This window comes from Salminus brasiliensis, chromosome 8 (assembly GCF_030463535.1).
Source record: "Salminus brasiliensis chromosome 8, fSalBra1.hap2, whole genome shotgun sequence".
Classification (NCBI taxonomy): Eukaryota; Metazoa; Chordata; class Actinopteri; order Characiformes; family Bryconidae; genus Salminus; species Salminus brasiliensis.
In genome coordinates, this window is record NC_132885.1 from 24,040,332 (window position 1) to 24,058,627 (window position 18,296).

The following is an 18,296-nucleotide window of genomic DNA, read 5'->3' on the forward strand; positions in this document are numbered from 1 at the left end:
GCACACACACTGGCCAGCATCAGTTATGCCCTAGGGGGGACGCTCTCTGGGAATCAGCAGGGATTGAATTGTTGATCTCCCAAGGCTAGGGTCAATGCTTGGATGGCTGTGCCACTTGAGAGCTCACTGGTTCCCAGTGGTTCTTAATCTTATGATGCCAGTTCAGTGTGCAGCAGTGTTAGCTCTCATGTGACAAAATTGTTTTTGCCCAACTTCATGAGCAATACACCTACATATTTAACCTGTAACCTTTAACAGGTCTATGGACCTTTTGTTAGATGTACAGATGCTAAAACATCAGTGATACATCAGAACATTTAAACTCAGGGATGATTTTGTTTGATTTAGAGTAATTTGTTCTATTAATTATGATGCTAATGTAACTGCATTGGTAACACAACACCCCTCTTTCCTCCTGCTCTAGTCTCAAGAGTACATTATGCAGCACATGAACATGAACTATTTTAGAAATATGAAATTGTGAACCTACTATTGTGCATAGTTACAATTGTATGGGTTACACCCCTACTCGAGTAACAGCAAACTCGCTGATTTAATACCTGATATAAGGTAGAAATTGGTAGCAATAGCTGGGAATCTCATACTTGTGTTGAACTCCAGCCATCTGTTACTAAAGATTGCTGTAATCAAAGATAATGTTTCTGGTATCAAAATAAAGAAGTCCTCTTTTTCTCTTAATGTTTTAGGTGATGAGAGAATGGGAGGAGGCAGAGAGGCAGGCCAAGAGCCTTCCTCGTGCTGATAAAAAGGCTGTTATTCAGGTAACCACGCCTGCAATATTAATGTTGCACTTCTTATTGACTGATTTATTTATGAATGCTTACTTCATTCAGCGTCTTGTTAATGGGACCACAGAGGGTTTACTGCTGGTGTTGCGGCTGAGATGTTTTTTATGTAAAGGCAGTTAATCCGGACCGTGGGACAGGTTTATCTGAGGTTTAGCACTTTCGCTTAATATTAATGCAGCTGGTGCTGGCTGGTCTGGTTGATCAATATAAAGGCATTAGGTGTTAATGTGAGCTCTGTGGCTTGTGTGTGTGAGCAGCATTTCCAGGAGAAAGTAGAAGCACTGGAACAGGAGGCCGCCAGTGAGAGGCAGCAGCTGGTGGAGACTCACATGGCTCGGGTGGAGGCTCTTCTTAATGACCGCCGCCGCCTGGCACTGGACAGCTACTTAACCGCCCTGCAGGCTGACCAGCCCCGGGTACAAATGCAACAAAAACACATAAGGATGCATGAAAACATCAAGTCAATGCAGTCTGAATTAGTGCCTTCTAATTCATACGCGCTAGTTAGTTCTCTCACCCACTCGGTTGTCAGTAAATTGTCTCTCTTCCTGTCCTGCAGCCTCGTCAGGTGCTCAGCCTGTTCAAGAAGTATGTGCGTGCTGAACAGAAGGACAGGCAACACACCCTCAAACACTTTGAGCATGTGCGCATGGTGGACCCCAAGAAAGCTGCTCAGATCCGGCCCCAGGTATCCACATCAGTCTTCTGTTACACAGCAAGGCCAGAAGAGGCTAAGGACAGCATTGTATTAGAGAATGCTTATTTGAGTATGATTAACACACTTTAAACCGCCCACAGATGCTGACCCACCTGCGGGTGATTGAGGAGCGCCTGAATGAAAGTCTAGGCTACCTCTACAAGGTCCCCCGAGTGGCCAATGAAATCCAAGACCAAGTTGGTGAGTGCCATAGTTAGTTTCATCTTTCTGTTCACTCTTTTAGGAACAAGGCTGGTATTATCTGTGAGACTTACAGTGTATGGTGGCATCCTGCATAGTCAGTACTTAGTAACACCCTATTTGGCAAGTATCACAGCTTGTAAACACTTTTGTAGCCAGCTTGTAGTACCCAGAGTTTGGGGATTTCCCCTTTTTCTCAATTTGTAAGACTCTTGGGCCACCTTGTAGGCGCTGCTTTTTATGAAGTCTGTCCACAGATTTTCTATTATGTTTAGGTCGATAGACTATTAAAGCCATGGACAAAACAGTTTGCCCTTTTTAAATAGTTCTTTGTGGGCTTAAAGATTTACTTAGGATCACTATCCTGCTGTAGAAGTCATCCTCTTATCGTTTTTCCCAGCTTTTTTTTTTTTTTTTTTTTTACAGATGGTGTATGGTGGAGGTTATGTGTGTAAATGTAATTGAATCTAGTTTTCTTACTACTATTGAAATGCTCCCATGTCACTGGCTGTAACACAAAACCAAACAGTTGGAAGAGGCATTGTTTTCATGAACTTCTGCATCCTTATTTGTGAATTTGAACGTAATCAGCCCTTAGGCCTTGTTTGCAAAATGCATCAGGCTTCTTTTGGCAACAGATGAGGCTGAATTTTGTGGTGGTAAGGATGCAGGAAGGGTTTTCTTCTGATGATCCTTCCATGAAGGTCATATTTGTGCAGGTGTCGCTACACAGTAGAACAGTGCACCGCCACTCGAGGGTCTGATAAATCTTCCTGAAGGTCTTCTACAATCAAATTAGGGTTGATTAGTCTTTCTAGCCATCCTATGAGCAGTTGCCTCAGTCCTCTTGGTCTTCCAGACCTCAACTTGACCTTCACTGTTCCTGTTAACTGTCTTTACTTTGTGAATTAAGGAAATGGCTACATGAAAATGCTTTGCTATCTTCTAATAGCATTCTTTTGCTTTGTGGGCATCAGTTCTTTGCAAGGATTCTAGGCAATGCTTATCTAACTGATTTACTTGGTTGATTATTTTCTTTATGTGGCAAAAAAAAACAGATTAGTTCAATTTCAGTTGCCTTAACCGAGTCTCACACAGATAGGATAATTGTATTCTGCATATTCTGATGCTAGGTCTTTCGATCTCTCTCTCGTTTCTTTTTTCCACCCTCTAGTGGTGCTGATGCAGCGAGTCCAGGCAGAGGCCACACAGCAGCTGTCCTCCCTGCAGACAGATATGAGAGTGAGTTACGGTAATGATGCCCTAATGCCAGACCTGCCGGACAGCACCACCCCTCTCGACGCACTGCCTCCGGAGGAGGACGGCCTGGGCTTCATCCACCCAGAAAGCTTCAATCAGGCCAACACTGACAACCACGGTACCCATCATACAGCAGCCTAGCCACAGTGAAGCCAGCTACATAACCACAGCAAGAATTACAACGCTTCACATTACACCCACACAGAGAGCCAGCAAAACAGCCTCCATAGCAGCCAGCCACATCATTATGGTTACACACAGTGTCTCTGCAGCTTCTAGTAAATCACTAGACCAGACACAGCAGAGGATGAACCAACTGGATACAAGCTCAGGTTTGTGTAGAAACATGTAGTATAATGAGCTTATTGTGTGTTTATTTTGGTACTCTCAGTTGAACCTGTAGATGCTCGTCCAGCTCCAGACAGGGGACTGCCCACACGACCTGGTGAGGACCTATTTTTTAACGCCATTTGATTTATTGATTTAATGTTCCTCTAAAAGCCATACCTCTTTCTCTTGCTCTTAAATTCCTCATCAGTGTGTGTTTGTTTGTGTGTTGATAGTGTCTGGGCTGAAACCAGAAGAGATGCCAGAGGTGAGAATGGACACTGAGGAGAGGCACAGTGCTGGATATGAAGTACACCAGAAACTGGTACAAACACACACCTTCCAGACTTTTCATAGTAAATGCACAGATAATATCTTGGCAAGTGAAAACAAAGTTAGTCAATAAATGTAGTATTTCTGAATATAGTAATGTTGTAAAAATAGTATATTAAGATACTTTCACATACAGTGGGGGAAAAAAAGTATTTAGTCAGTCACCAATTGTGCAAGTTCTCCCTCTTAAAAAGATGAGAGAGGCCTGTAATTGACATCATAGGTAGATCATCAACTATGAGAGAAAATGAGAAAAAAAAAAATCAGAAAATCACATTGTCTGATTTTTAAAGAATTTATTTGCAAATAATGGTGGAAAATAAGTATTTGGTCAATAACAAAAGTTCATCTCAATACTTTGTTATATTTCCTTTGTTGGCAATAACAGAGGTCAAACGTTTTCTGTAAGGTTGGCACACACCGTTGCTGGTATGTTGGCCCATTCCTCCATGCAGATCTCCTCTAGAGCAGCAATGTTTTGGGGCTGTTGGCGGGCAACACGGACTTTCAACTCCCTCCAAAGGTTTTCTATGAGGTTGAGATCTGGAGACTGGCTAGGCCACTCCAGGACCTTGAAATGCTTCTTACGAAGCCACTCCTTTGTTGCCCTGGCAGTGTGCTTGGGATCATTGTCATGCTGAAAGACCCAGCCACATTTCATCTTCAATGCCCTTGCTGATGGAAGGAGGTTTGCACTCAAAATCTCACAATACATGGCCCCATTCATTCTTTCATGTACACGGACCAATCATCCTAGTCCCTTTGCAGAGAAACAGCCCCAAAGCATGATGTTGCCACCCCCATGCTTCACAGTTGGTCTGGTGTTCTTTGGATGCAACTCAGCATCACTGCTTCACTCTCCTCCAAACACAACGAGTTGTGTTTGTACCAAACTGTTCTACTTTGGTTTCATCTGACCATAAGACATTCTCCCAATACTCTTCTGGAACATCCAAATGCTCTCTAGCAAACTTCAGACGCGCCCGGATATGTACTGGCTTAAGCAGGGGAACACGTCTGGCACTGCAAGATCTGAGTCCCTGGCGGCGTAGTGTGTTACTGACGGTAGCCTTTGTAACGTTGGTCCCAGCTTTCTGCAGGGCATTCACTAGGTCCCCCAGTGTGGTTCTGGGATTTTTGCTCACCCTTCTTGTGATCATTTTGACCCCACGGGCTGAGATCTTGCATGGAGCCCCTGATCGAGGGAGATTAGCAGTGGTCTTGTAGGTCTCCCATTTTCTGATTATTGCTCCCACAGTAGATTTCTTCACACCAAGCTGCTGCCTATTGCAGATTCAGTCTTTCCAGCCTGGTGCAGGTCTACAATTTTGTTTCTGGTGTCCTTCGACAGCTCTTTGGTCTTCACCATAGTGGAGTTTGGAGTGTGACTGTTTGAGGTTGTGGGCAGGTGTCTTTTATACTGTTAACGAGTTCAAACAGGTGCCATTAATACAGGTAATGAGTGGAGGACAGAGAAGCCTCTTAAAGAAGAAGTTACAGGTCTGTGGCAGCCAGAAATCTTGCTTGACCAAATACTTATTTTCCACCATTATTTGCAAATAAATTCTTTAAAAATCAGACAGTGTGATTTTCAGAATTTTTTTCTCATTTTGTCTCTCATAGTTGAGGTCTACCTATGATGTCAATTACAGGCCTCTCTCATTTTTTTAAGTCGGAGAACTTGCACAATTGGTGACTGACTAAATACTTTTTTCCCCACTGTAAAATGAGCAGATTATTTCTTTATTTCATGATAAAGGCAAAATGACAGTTTCACTAGATCAAAACGGAAGTGAAAGCTTCAGAAATAAGTTATGAAAGATCCACTCACACCACTCACTGACTGTGCCTTTATGCTGTTACCCAGCTTTAATCGGTTCACAAGTTCAAGTGACGACAGTCTTAATAAAACCAAAGCTATTTTCAGCCACTGTCATGTCTAAATGACCATTTTTACAGTCAGAACACACTACTGCTGCAGACTAAACCAATAATAACAATGTAACAGTTGCACTGGACAGTGATTTCATCAGATTCAACGTGCTGTTCCCCTCGACAGCATTCACAGTAACAAGAATCCACCAGCTGTATGAATGGGACTACAATGATAGGGGGGGGAGCTGGAACCATTGGCTCTATAAATTATAGTCTTAAGCTTAATTTTGGGCACACTTGGCCAAATGACTTTTTTATTGAAAAGTGGTAAAGAGCCTGTGTAGACCAACCTTCATATTTTTAGAAAATCCGAATGCACAGTTTCTCTGTTTGCAGCAACAAGTCTTTCATTTCTTGTAGTTTTAGTTAATAGTTTTCTTGAACTATTTTCTATGTTGGATCATCTTGCTACACAGCTTGTTTAAGGTTTATCAGTAATTTCTGAGGTATATTTTGGATCACAATCCTGTTTTGGACGCCATCCTGTTCTCATTCCCAGCCAACGGGTTGTCATTTGCATTCAGGATTTGCTGTTATTTTCTTGAATCCATCCTTCCCTTCACCTGTGCAGTATTGCCAATGCCAACCGTACACCACCATCTTGACTCAGCTAAAATGTCATGCAGGTTCTTGGCAGTCATATGGGGGTTTTAATTTGCCTGTCTTTCCAGCATACAAGCAATTCTCTGGTCTTCCAGATCTCAGCTTGCCCTCTGCAGGTCTCTTGAACGTCCGATTTCTAATAAAATTCTGCACTGTAGAATTCACTAGCTGAAAACGGTGCATTATCTTCTTATAGTCTTCCTCTGCATCTATTACTTTTGTTTTTTTAGATCTTTAGACAGTTGCTTAGAGGAGGCCATAGTTGATGAGTGTTGAAGAGTCCGAGAATTTATAACGCTTGGGCATTTAATTCAGATGACAGTTCCAGGCCTCAGGGCTGGTTTGGTAATCGAGGTCTAAGACCTTGTCAAAACACATCTGAGCCGTAGCTATGGTGGTCCAGTCTTTTGCACAGGCCATACTGATGATATGGATTTTTTTTCTTTTAATGAATGACACAGTAACTGTGCATTTGGAATTGCTGAAAGTAATGCGTTCTGTGTTTGATCAGCTCCAGAGGATGTGTTTACCACTTCTCACTGCTCTGTATATGTGAATATGTATTTAATATATAGTCATCAGTTTGGAAGATGCTGAAACTACTGGAACAATTTAGAAGTATTGATCTCAGATGTGGAAAACGATGTTTATAATGTAGAATTACTGACAATAGAAGTAACTCTGCCTATTCATTCCACTCACATAGTTATAGTGGAATGAAAAAATGTCAGTTTTCAATAAAACAGAAGCAGTTAAATATGTGAATCATTTACCAGCTCTAAAAGGCTGAATGACTGATTGACAGACATTTCATCTGTTTAGGTGTTTTTCGCCGACGACGTGGGCTCCAATAAGGGAGCTATCATTGGCCTAATGGTGGGTGGTGTCGTCATAGCGACTGTCATTGTCATCACCCTCATAATGCTGAGGAAGAAGCAGTACACCTCCATCCACCATGGAGTCATAGAGGTGTGTGCGTTGAGGCTTCTGTTTTGCATGTTGTGGCAGCGCAGTCGTGTGAAGCGTAATGTGATGTAATGTCGTGGCCTTTCTGTGTTCAGGTCGATGCCGCAGTGACCCCTGAAGAACGTCACCTCAGTAAGATGCAGCAGAACGGCTATGAGAACCCCACCTACAAGTTCTTTGAACAGATGCAGAACTAAAGAGCATCTCTTCTCACCGCACCCCCCCCCCCCCTTCCCTCCACCCGCCTCATTCACCACACTACATCAGGACAGAGAACACAAGCTCACCCTTCATCCGCACTAACGGGGAGCTCTGTTGCCATGGAGATGAGAGCGGCTTCTGCCACCTGACCATTTCATCTAGTCACAGATGAGCGTTCACTTTGTTTTGCACAGAAAACAAAACAATGCGTCGTTGTCCCTCATCCAGCAGTGTGTCCATCTGTCTGTCTGTCCATCTGGGCACCGCCCAGTCTTGTCAAGGTCCTGGCAGTACCTTATGGCCAAACTCTTGTCTGTCTTTTCTCTCAGTCTGTGACTCATCTCTCTTCCTTTCCCGGTCACCCACGTGTCCCCTCTCCTCTAGCCCTGCTCATGCTTCCTTCTTCCTCCTCCCTCGATGTCTTCTCCCCTGTATCATGTCTTTGTCCCAGGCATTCAGACGACAGCTGTGCTGGGCTTGAGTCCGACAGACTCCAACCTCTAAAGATGGCTAGAAGCAGAATAATGTACTCATCATTGAGCTTTTTTTCCATTTCAGGACCAATCTGTCCTTGCAGGTCTGTTTTTCCAGGAAAATATTTTTTAAAAATTCCAAAAATACATATATAAATATATATAAATATATATAAAAAAAAACTTAAGGAGATAATGAAAAATGAATGTTTGGGGTTTTTTTTATTTTGTGTGTAATAATGTATTGAAATAAGGCAGAAAATAGCTGTACCTATTTAGTGCATGGCAGTTACGACGGAGAGGTTTCAGGTCCATGTGTGGGCGTCCACCTCTCTGATGTAGAAATTCTAGCAGGATTGTACATTTTTAGTGTTTTCTCGTGATCATGTAATTTTAAAGCATAGAAAAGAGTTCCAAGATCAGTTCTGAAGCTTTGTTGTCACTAAAGACATGCTTTAAATGAAGTTAGTGCTTTTTTTTTTCCTCTCTTTTAGACTACGCCACAACATGCATTCACACACATGCACACACACACACACACACACACACACACACACACTTACAACACAGCTGCATGGGGCTGAGAAGCTGTATGTAATATGATAATGAAGTGTAATATAAGCCCATGTGTTTTGTTGACATTCTATGCACTCTGTATTTCGTCTTTTTCTAGGGCCCTCTCCCACTGGCCCTGTTTCACTTTCATTCCGTGTCGGGCGTTCCCAAGAGAAGGAAAACAGTGGAATTTTACTGCTTAAATATCCACCATTTTGGATCGATGGTTAGAATTCCACTTTCCCATTTACTTTCCGATGTGTCTGTGATATTCACAAACACAAATGGGACTGAAGTTCTGCACCTTTTCTCCTCTTTCCTCCAGTTATCCTTCACTCGTTTAATCTCTCCTTGTAGCAGAGATGTCAAATTAAGGTTCAGGAAAAAAGATATCCTTCCCAGGACAGCTCTACACTTAATAAATAAATAAAGGGGCTTGAAATGGTTCTAGTGATGCCTTGGAGAAACCATGTTTGTATTAGAGATGCGCGAGTGTGAAGAACCTTCACATCAGGTGAGGTCCTTCACACTTGCACATGGTTCTTTGTGGTTGGTGCAAACAAGCAGCAGAGTGCTCCAGGTGGTTAGAAGGCCTGGGGAGGATTATTGCTTTCTAGATCTGAATCTGGAAGAGTGTCGGAGCGCTACAAGCACTATAGGACGTTGATTGAGTTACTCTGAAAATCTACCACGCAGCTTCATATCGAAACTCTATCATTAACATACACTTTCCCACAGTCCTGCCTTTCTGTTCCCAGTACCTAGCATATGCTTAGTCGTCTCACTAGTCCCATACACTACCTTTCAGGCTCTCTCCCAGAGCAGAGTGAAAGGAGAATGTTAAAGCGAAGGCGTAAATGTTAAAGATGGTCAAGCAGACGTAGGTTCTTCAATTGAAGTGAATGTAACACAAACGGTGTGGAATTCCACAGCAAAGACGCTCCACTCATTCCCTTCGTTCATTAACAGAAGCGCTTAAATCAGGTGTTGGATATGCCAGAATACTCAGAGATAAGTGTCTGTGGTCAGTACGGTGCAGTAAGGAAAGAGATGGCTCCCCACCTTTCTTAGTCTCTCTCCGTTCTATGTATTTTTCCCTGTATGTATCTGTCCAGGTCATTGGCTTAGACTGGGGGAAAGGCTTTCTACACTGTATCCCATTAATAAAGTTTTGAATGTACATACAGTCATGTGGATTTTGTGATGTTTTCAAATACAAAGTGTGTGTGTGTGTGTGTGTGTGTGTGTGTGTGTGTGTGTGTGTGTGCTGCCTCTAGAAACATCCATTCAATTCAGCAATTCAAAAATCAACTTCTCTTTATTGCCCCCTGGTGGACAGCTAAAAGTACCTCACCTTGAGGGAATTGGAACCTCAAAATAAAAAAAGAAAGAAAGAACGGATCCTTTACAAATGGAAAATATCAAAATACGCTGCCCTCGTGGCTATCAAAAAACATAGAATATATACAATGGAAATGCAGCCAAAGCTACCCTGCAGTCAGAGAAGAAGCATACAAAAACTCAAAGCCCATACATGGCCATTGATAGTTTCATTATCTCTCCCTCTCACAGGACCTGCTATACTGTCCCTCAACATTCACTCATTCATGTATATATACACGCACATACAGTCACACTCTCTTAAAACACACCCATACATACATACGCACACACACACACACACACACACACACATACACACCTGCTCATAAGCCCGTATGCCATGCCCAAAGTCCCTTTCTTTGCCCCTCCCCTTTTTCCTATGTCCCCCTCCTGCCCTGGCTTGGAGCACCCAGCCTCTCCCACTCAGCTGTCCTTCTCCAGTGCCGCAGCGGCCAGGGTGACTGTGGTGACTGGCTGCCCGGCAGCCGTCGCCAGGGTGACGGTGTTGACCGGCTGGCCGATCCCATGCAGCTGCACCCGCGCTAGTTTCTTCTGCTCGCACTCAGTCACCAGGTTGTTGAGTTCTGCAGCGCTGTAGCCAATCAGAGTCCTCAGGTCACAAACAAACTTGTAGACGAAGCGCTTGCCCTGCACTTTGCTGATCATGTCGCCGTCGTAGTAGTATCTGTGCAGGACAGGTATAGGAGATGTGAGAAAGGATCAGCATGTGTGGGCATGTATAAGAAAGGCCAGATGAGAAATCTCAGAGGACCAGATTCTTCGATGAATTATAGATTTGCCTGTTTCATAATGCCCACCATGGCCATGCATTATTAATTCAGCATTTCATAACATAAACTAGATGCAGTTACTGCACGTAAACCACCATCGAAGAGGGGGTGGGTGGACTAAGGTGCTGCCAGGATGGTCAGAATTCGGGTCATGCTGTTTGCAATCAGCAGCCAGAGTCTGAGACAGCACAACTGGCCTGGCTCTCTCGGGGCTGGGTTGATGGCCCAGTGTGATGTTAGTGAGTACAGGTGTCTGTTAGCTGGGAAGCCGCGCTTTCCCCCAAGCTGGCTGCCTATTGATGCTGCATCAGCGGCATTTGAAAAGAGGTGGTGGCAGGCTTCACATGTATCGGTGAAGGTCGTCCTAGTGTTGGGGCATGGCTAGTAACAGGGAGTTCACACAAACGGATTGGATAATTGGCCATCCATCCAAAAAAAAAAAAAAAAAAAAAAAAGTTAAATAAAGAGACTGACACTGGTCCTACTTAATTACACACATGCGTGAAGACTAACCTGAGGGCTCTGCTGAGCTTCTCGTAGTTCATGGTGGGCTTGTTCTTGCGCTGGCCCCATTTCTGAGCCACCAGCTCAGGCTGGTTGAGTTTGAATTCACCTTCCTCTCCCACCCAGGAGATGCAGTCCCTGGCGTCCTTATCTGTCAGCAGCTCGAGCAGGAATTGCCATAGCTGGATTTGTCCATTATTACCTGAGAGAGGAGACACAAGCCACTGTAAATCATAATAAATAGAGGTACCGATATTGATGATTCAAGAAAATGTCAATCAACCTGAGCAGAAGTATAAAGGACTTTTAAAAAAAATAATTTTTGAGGACAGTACATGTAACGCCTAAATCATCCACAGAGACACACTTCTGCACATTCTGATACATAATTACTGTTTTGTTTCAAAAAATATTTTAATGCAGTCTGTGCAAAAGCTAATGTTTTATAAATGTTAATGTTTTACTTAAAAACAATACATATGGAATTGTAGCTCTAAAATATATAGAAAAACAACTACATTTCAATTTGTTTTCACCCACAAAATGCATGAACCTGAGTGCCCAATATTTTGCATAAGACTGTACATAAGCCCAGAGGATCTACTAGTTCTCACTAAGAGCAATACAGTGAGTCAGGTCCATTCTAAATATCCTCCTTGTGGTGTTGAACAGGTGTACCTGTGCGGTTGCCTGGGGAACTGCGCTCTTCTCCTGAGATGCGAGGAGCTCTGGGCATTTTGTTATGCTTCTGCACCTTTATGGCTGTGGGTGTGGCCTGTTGCACAGGGGCAGGGATAATCTGCACAGCTGGAGACCATCATGAAAGAAGACAAAAGACAGCGCAGACATTAACTTAAAGCTACCTACATTATAATATAAATCTATACTGATAATGTATGTTTTATTGTACTGGTTTGCTATCGCCCCAATAGTCTGTGACACAGCATTGTACAAAAGAAAGGCACCAGCTCAATAATCTCTGTGAGCCTCATGGAACATGTTATATCATTTACTATTAAATGAATAATGCAGAAACTGTAGCACACAGTAACTTATCACAGACAGTTATTTAGACAGGGATGTGTCCCTGAACACACGTATATTAGAAACTAGTGAGGTTCAGAGCTTCAGCAGTCTGTGGAAATTGATTGTATGCTACTGATGCAGCATTCATTTCAGCACTCAGTAGCCAGGTCTCCTTCCAGCTGTGAAATTAGTTTCAAGTAGGAAAAAAATGAAACAGGCCGAGTTTCCATCGGCTCTGTACAAGAAACTCTCTACTCCACATTATAAGAGCATGGAGACGTCACAGCTCATGAAACGTTCCTTAAATCAAAGCACTTTATGTTTTTCACCATCTAATGTGACTGTTATGCTGTTTTTCTTTAATAAAACAAAGCTAGTGCAGTTTGGTAGACAATGCTGGACAAATATGGAAACAACTGATTGGGTTACCGGCAAAAATGGATTCATCTTAAGTAGGGCAGGGCAATATGACAATATTTTAATCGTATTGTGATACATTTTGTTATTGTGATGCACAATATGCTTTTCTAAGCATATCGAGGAAATTGACAGTGCTTAAAAAACACAGATCAACTAACGTTTCATACATACAGTGCAATTAATCTGGTTTAGGTGGATGAGGTGCAGCACTTTTTGAATAAAAATCACTGTACTCAGTATGGGTATTTTAAAAATCTGTCAGTACTGATGCATTTTATCTCACGTGTAATAAGCATATCATGTGTACTGTGATAAATTGGTGAAAATGTCTTAAAATATCATGACATAATATTTCAACCATATCGCCCAGCCCTAACCTAAAGCAAGTGTACAAACTTTTACATGAAGGTTGATGTCTATTTGCTGTTTATCAAGTTTTTAGTTTTTTTTTTATTAATAAGCAAAAAGTCACATAAAATGATGGAACTATTGCAATAACTCATTTGACATGTTTCAAAGGGTTAATTATTATTACTTAATTACAATGGTCATTTCTAGTCAATTTACTTATGAGGTTACCTTAAATAAGCTACTTTTTACTTTTGTCCTAGAAAACGTCCCAGAAAATAATTAAGAACATATAAAAGACTGTTAAGAAAACAAGATTTGTGGATCTATCATGCTCAGATGCAATACTGAATATTATTTAAATACTTACGTTGGTCAATTGTGACGGTGGCTTCTTGTCCCTGCTCCTGACTCGCCAGAACATCTGCATGTGTATCACAATGACAACGCACATCAATACAAAGAAGAGGGGGGGGGGGAAAAGACATACATACACTACTCACAAAAAGGTCAGGATATTTGGCTTTTCGAAATTTATGAAAAAAAGGTAAAGGGTTCACGCTACAGTGATATTATATCATGAAAGTAGAGCATTTAAGTAGAAGCATGTAATGGTGATTTCCTCAAAGCCAACAACACTGGTGGGAATCCACTAGGGCTTGGTATATGGTACAAATATTGTATCACGTTACTTAAAGATATTTTTTACGATATTCATCAGGATAGACGTGAGCGCAGACAAAATGCATCAGTAGTGATTTTTAAAGACTACCATTCAAACATTCTCCCCTATTTAGAACAGTGATTGGATGAAACCAGCCTATGTACACTGTTTATTAAAAAAACTTGCAGCTGATCAGTTATTAATTTCACTTACTTACACAAGCACTGATCATATCCTCAATTATGTTATAATAATAATGATATAAAAATGTATCACGATACAATAAAATATTGTCACATTGCCCAGTTCTAGTATACCGCAGTGTCTCAATAACTTGTCATGTGTCCTTGAGCATCAATTACAGCTTGACATCAAGTCTCATGCTGTTTATACAACTTATTGTCTGCTGGGGCATGGCATCCCACTCTTCTTGGAGGGCGGCCCTCAGGTCATTGAGGTTCCGGGGTACAGAGTTATGAGCCTCTACACGGCGACTCCGCCGATCCCATAGGTTTTCTATTGGATTCAGGTCTGGAGAAAGTGCATGCCACTCCATCTGAGGTGCCTCAGTCTCCAGCAGTCGTTCCCTAATGATGTGACCTTGTTGAGCTGGAGCATTGTCGTCCATGAAGATGAAATTAGGTCTGCGTTGTTCATGCAGAAGCACAATGACTGGATTAATGGTGTTATTTAAGTAGTATGGGCTTGTCACTGTACCATACACACAAGCGTAGGGCAGTTCTGCATTGACTAGACACACCAGCCCCCACTCTAACACCACCACCACCAAAGGCTCGTCTGGTGACAACAGTGGCTTGATGCATTACACTCTTCTTGACATCTCCAACATCATTAGCAGCCATCGTTTCTGCTCAGCGTGAATCAGCTTTCGTCAGTGAACAGCACTGAGGCCTGCTGGTCCCTAGTCCAGCGTAAATGCTCCCTGGCCCATGCCCTGTGCCTGGTGGTGTGGTCAGGTACCCTTGCAAGTCGTCTAGCACGCAGACCATGCTGATGTAAACAGTCTGACATGACACTTGGGTGCCTCTCACCACCCTTAAATGTGCCTGGAGTTGTGTGGCATTACCATCTGGTTCCGCAGGGCACTGTTCACAATGAAGTGGTCATCAGTGTGTGATATGTCCAAAGCATGTCCACGTATCTCTAAGCTCAGTGGCCACTCCCGTCTGAAAACATCTGGTTTGAAGCCTTGCAATGGCAAGGTACCGTTGGTCACTTCTTTGGTGTTGTCCTGGTCTCAAGATGTCAAAATGTGAACAGCGTGATGAGGAGGATTGTTTACCAATTCTAACTGAACCAGGACATGTATTGGTCGATTCATGGATCAAACACCTGTTGTGAATATTGCCGTTAAGCTTCTTGTTAGAGAACAGCAAGCTGTGCAAAAAGTACTGAACAGCTGGACATGTGCATTCACCTGTAAAGGTTAAAGTGCATTTTAGGTTCATCCTGAAATCTCACCTGGAAGCTAAATATCCCCAACTTTTTGTGAGTATATATATACATACATACATACATACATACATAAAAAAACATACACATATACAGTATATACACACACTCTTACATCCATCAATGTCATTCATTTGCAATATATTTACTAAAAACATATACACACCCACGCACACAGGACTCTTTCAGACACTCACACTTTCGCAACAGCTCCAGATGGCTCCACAGGATCTCTCCATTGGGCACTCTCTGGAGGAATTCCTCCTGGCTGAAGGCACACAGCTGGCGACCTGGAATGTGGATGCCGCCTACCTCCATCTCCTCGATGTTGAACTCCTTCATCACCCATACTGCCCAGTGGATCACCTGATCTGCTGTCCACTGTACCGGGTCTGCCACAATCACAGAGTTAAACCGTTACACACACTGGCCAGTAAAAACCATGTCATCAATGTTTACGTTACTAATATTAATAATGCTTTCCACTGTCAAATCACGCTCTCAATTTACTCATGCTTTTAGCAAAGTTAGATTCGTTAGTGCGTCACGATGCTGACTTCAACTGATTCATTGAATCAATCAGAATTAGGGCTGATTTTTCATCAGCAGCTCCTTACTGCAGCCCCAAGCCTCTCAAACAGGTTACTGAACATAAAGTCAAATATATTTAATGTATTTTAATATTATTAAACATCGTGAACTTAAGACAGTAATGCGGAGAACAGTTCTGTACTCATTTGAAGGTCACTAGTGAAACACAGCATCGTTTCTCTCCAGCACTCACCATAAGGGATGCTCAATCGGACCTGCTCCTTGCGGTAGCCCTCCAGTGCAGCTGCCCATCGAGTGACCTGCTCTGAGGTTTCGTCTGCAATTGTTGCTCGTTCCACTGCTATCACCTGCCCGTCCTCCACCAGGTGAGCCTCCTCTCCTGCGGCCGCATCCGGGTCTATCACCACCTCCACTGTCTCTACCGGCTTCACTATCTCCAGGATATTCAACTTCTCTTCACCTAAAATCAGCCCAGACACGCAGACGATTAGGTTTCTTCATTGGTTTGCTTGTAACATGTTTTCATGTCAGCATGAGAGGGTAGAAAGCTCTTGCCTGGTCTGGTGACAATCTGCACACTAAGCTGAACTGTACCGTCTGTCTTCACACCTTGGTCAAAAAGGCTGTGGTCAGGGTGCAACTGGAGATGGAACAGAAAAATGAGTTTGATATAAACCAGCACATGCACATACTTAAATGAGAAATACAGTAAGTCCATAAAACCCTTACTTGGATGTCCTGCAGACAAATATCGTATCCATCCAGAGGAATCTGTATACGAGGTTCCAGCAACTTCTTCAAGTTGCCCACAGGCTCGTTTATATCAATGTCCTGAGTGATCAGTTCAGCTGCTGTAATGGTGTGCTCCTCGATCCTACAGACCCAACAAAAACCACAACACGCAGAGAATGAGGTCATACAGGAGCGAGATGAGACTGGGGAACACAGGGACCATTGATGAGACCCATGGCAAGAGTTACACAAGAAGAGAGTGAGATAGTGAAGAAAACGCTTCAGAAAACCAAAAGAGAACGCACCCTTCTTCTAGGCATTCTTGTTTCTCATGTCCATCGATTTCGATCTCGATCATCTCCTCGGTCTCACTTTTTGACATCCTGACAGCAGAATCTTAACCTGCAACCAAAACAACACTGAAGTTAGATGTACAAGTGCAACTTAAACGTATAAAGTTCTTATTGTAGAGGCATTTTAGGGTCATCGAAAAACCAACTCTTCTAAAAACACAACCATTTCCATGGCAAGTTTAAATGACAAAGTTTGTTGGTATGGATTTGTAAATACATGCTAATAACTTTTGTTATTGACCATTAATCCTAAAGAAACTGAGCTAGTTATTGATAATGAACCCGAAAGGAACTAGTTTAGGGTCTAGGTGGTGTTTATCTAGGCTCTGAACTTGTGTGGAGTGTATGTGCAGTGGTCGGTACATGGCGGTAGAGGGGGAGACTGTGGGGCGCTGAAAGGTTTCTTTGAACGCAGGCAACTCTCACGCAACTCCGAGGCTTGTACAGTGCGTAGGCCCACTGCGATTTTCCACCATATGTGTGAAATAGAAAAGACATACTGGACATTAATCTAACAAGGACGAGGTCTGTTTAGCGAAGCCGTGTGTTGTTTTGTCGAGAAGCTGGACGAAAAGACTGCGAGTTTGTCTGATGACAGTCGTGGGAAGAGGACGCGCGAATACAAGCAAACGCAGTTGCCATATTGGAGTCGTTTTGGGTTTCGCGCTATGATACAAAAATGAAGCGAGCGACGACTTTTTAAAACTTTTGCGACTTTTAAAAGATCGCCACACATCACACTTTAGATTGTGGAAACTTAAAACGGAAATGGAAGAAACGGAAACAAAACAACAGAAGGGCAATGTAAAAGCAGCCGGAAATCCTGGCGAAAGTCACGGCGCTGTCAGACTTCCGAAAACGGGTTGGAGAAACGGACGGGACGACGGTGGGCAAATTTCTGCTTTATGTGGCGAGGAGTTGAGTTTGGGTGTCAGGTAGTAACATTTTATGATCTGAAAACGCACATTTGAGAGCCTGGCCTTTGTTATCGGGTTAGCACACGGGCAGAACGAGCTAGCTAGCTAACGAAGGCAGGGAGACACGCCTGGTTACTGGGCTGGCTGTGCGGTCGCCCAGGCAGAGCCCAGATACGACCCTTCACTTCACTTTATTCATCAATAACGCGGATATATTAAAAGCTACTGTTTAAAAAACTGTCCCGACAACCTGAAGAAGGGCTCGGCACTATAAAGGGCTCTTGATGCGTCGATATAAACGAACTGCCTGCTTAAAAAACAAATGTAAAGTATGTAGCCCTGTGTGTGTGTGTGTGTGGGCCGTACAGTGTTAGCAGCGCGGCTACTCCGCCGGTTGGTTCCGCCGTGGGTCGCTAGCCGAGCAGCTTCCCCCGAAAAGCGGGAACAGCGCACAGTCCCAAATAAACAGTCCAGCACCGCGCTCTGTTGAAGATCTGCTATTCACACGGATGCCCGCTTGAAATAAACAAGAATAAGGGTTCACATACCTCTCTTTCGGAACGCTAAGTGAGTGTTGAGGGTTGTAGTTTGTGTGTGAAGTGTAGGGCTGTAGCCAGCTAGCTTAGTGTGCGCTAACTTCTCAGGCTAAATGTTCATGCTAGTTTTCGGTCAGCATTGCATTGGGGGCGGGGATGTGGAGGAGGCCTCGCTGGTCTGGCAGCGTCCAGCAAAACACCGCTGGTTTCAACAGGACAGTTAGATAGCTAAGTGAC

The 18,296-nt window shown here is 43.1% G+C and overlaps 2 protein-coding genes across 3 annotated transcripts in view; one reads left to right on the forward strand and one right to left on the reverse strand.

The window, feature by feature from the left end:
- Window positions 1-9,546, forward strand: part of appb (amyloid beta (A4) precursor protein b) — a 35,746-nt gene extending 26,200 nt beyond the window's left edge. For both annotated transcript variants that reach the window (XM_072686159.1, XM_072686160.1), the window contains 9 exons: window positions 708-782; window positions 1,067-1,225; window positions 1,369-1,497; window positions 1,608-1,707; window positions 2,882-3,085; window positions 3,359-3,412; window positions 3,531-3,619; window positions 6,988-7,134; window positions 7,227-9,546. In XM_072686159.1, the coding sequence (XP_072542260.1) occupies window positions 708-782; window positions 1,067-1,225; window positions 1,369-1,497; window positions 1,608-1,707; window positions 2,882-3,085; window positions 3,359-3,412; window positions 3,531-3,619; window positions 6,988-7,134; window positions 7,227-7,328 (1,059 nt within the window). In that variant the 3' untranslated portion in view covers window positions 7,329-9,546. The remainder of the gene's footprint in view (window positions 1-707; window positions 783-1,066; window positions 1,226-1,368; window positions 1,498-1,607; window positions 1,708-2,881; window positions 3,086-3,358; window positions 3,413-3,530; window positions 3,620-6,987; window positions 7,135-7,226) is intronic.
- A 113-nt stretch (window positions 9,547-9,659) lies between these two features.
- gabpa (GA binding protein transcription factor subunit alpha) lies at window positions 9,660-18,176 on the reverse strand. Its single transcript, XM_072686162.1, has 10 exons — window positions 18,072-18,176; window positions 16,559-16,655; window positions 16,251-16,395; window positions 16,077-16,161; window positions 15,754-15,981; window positions 15,167-15,361; window positions 13,203-13,256; window positions 11,717-11,845; window positions 11,048-11,240; window positions 9,660-10,428 (listed from the first exon to the last, which is right to left on the reverse strand). The coding sequence occupies exons 2-10, from the start codon at window positions 16,633-16,635 to the stop codon at window positions 10,167-10,169; spliced, it is 1,368 nt and encodes a 455-aa protein (XP_072542263.1). The 5' UTR covers window positions 16,636-16,655; window positions 18,072-18,176; the 3' UTR covers window positions 9,660-10,166.
- Window positions 18,177-18,296: the final 120 nt, after the last annotated feature.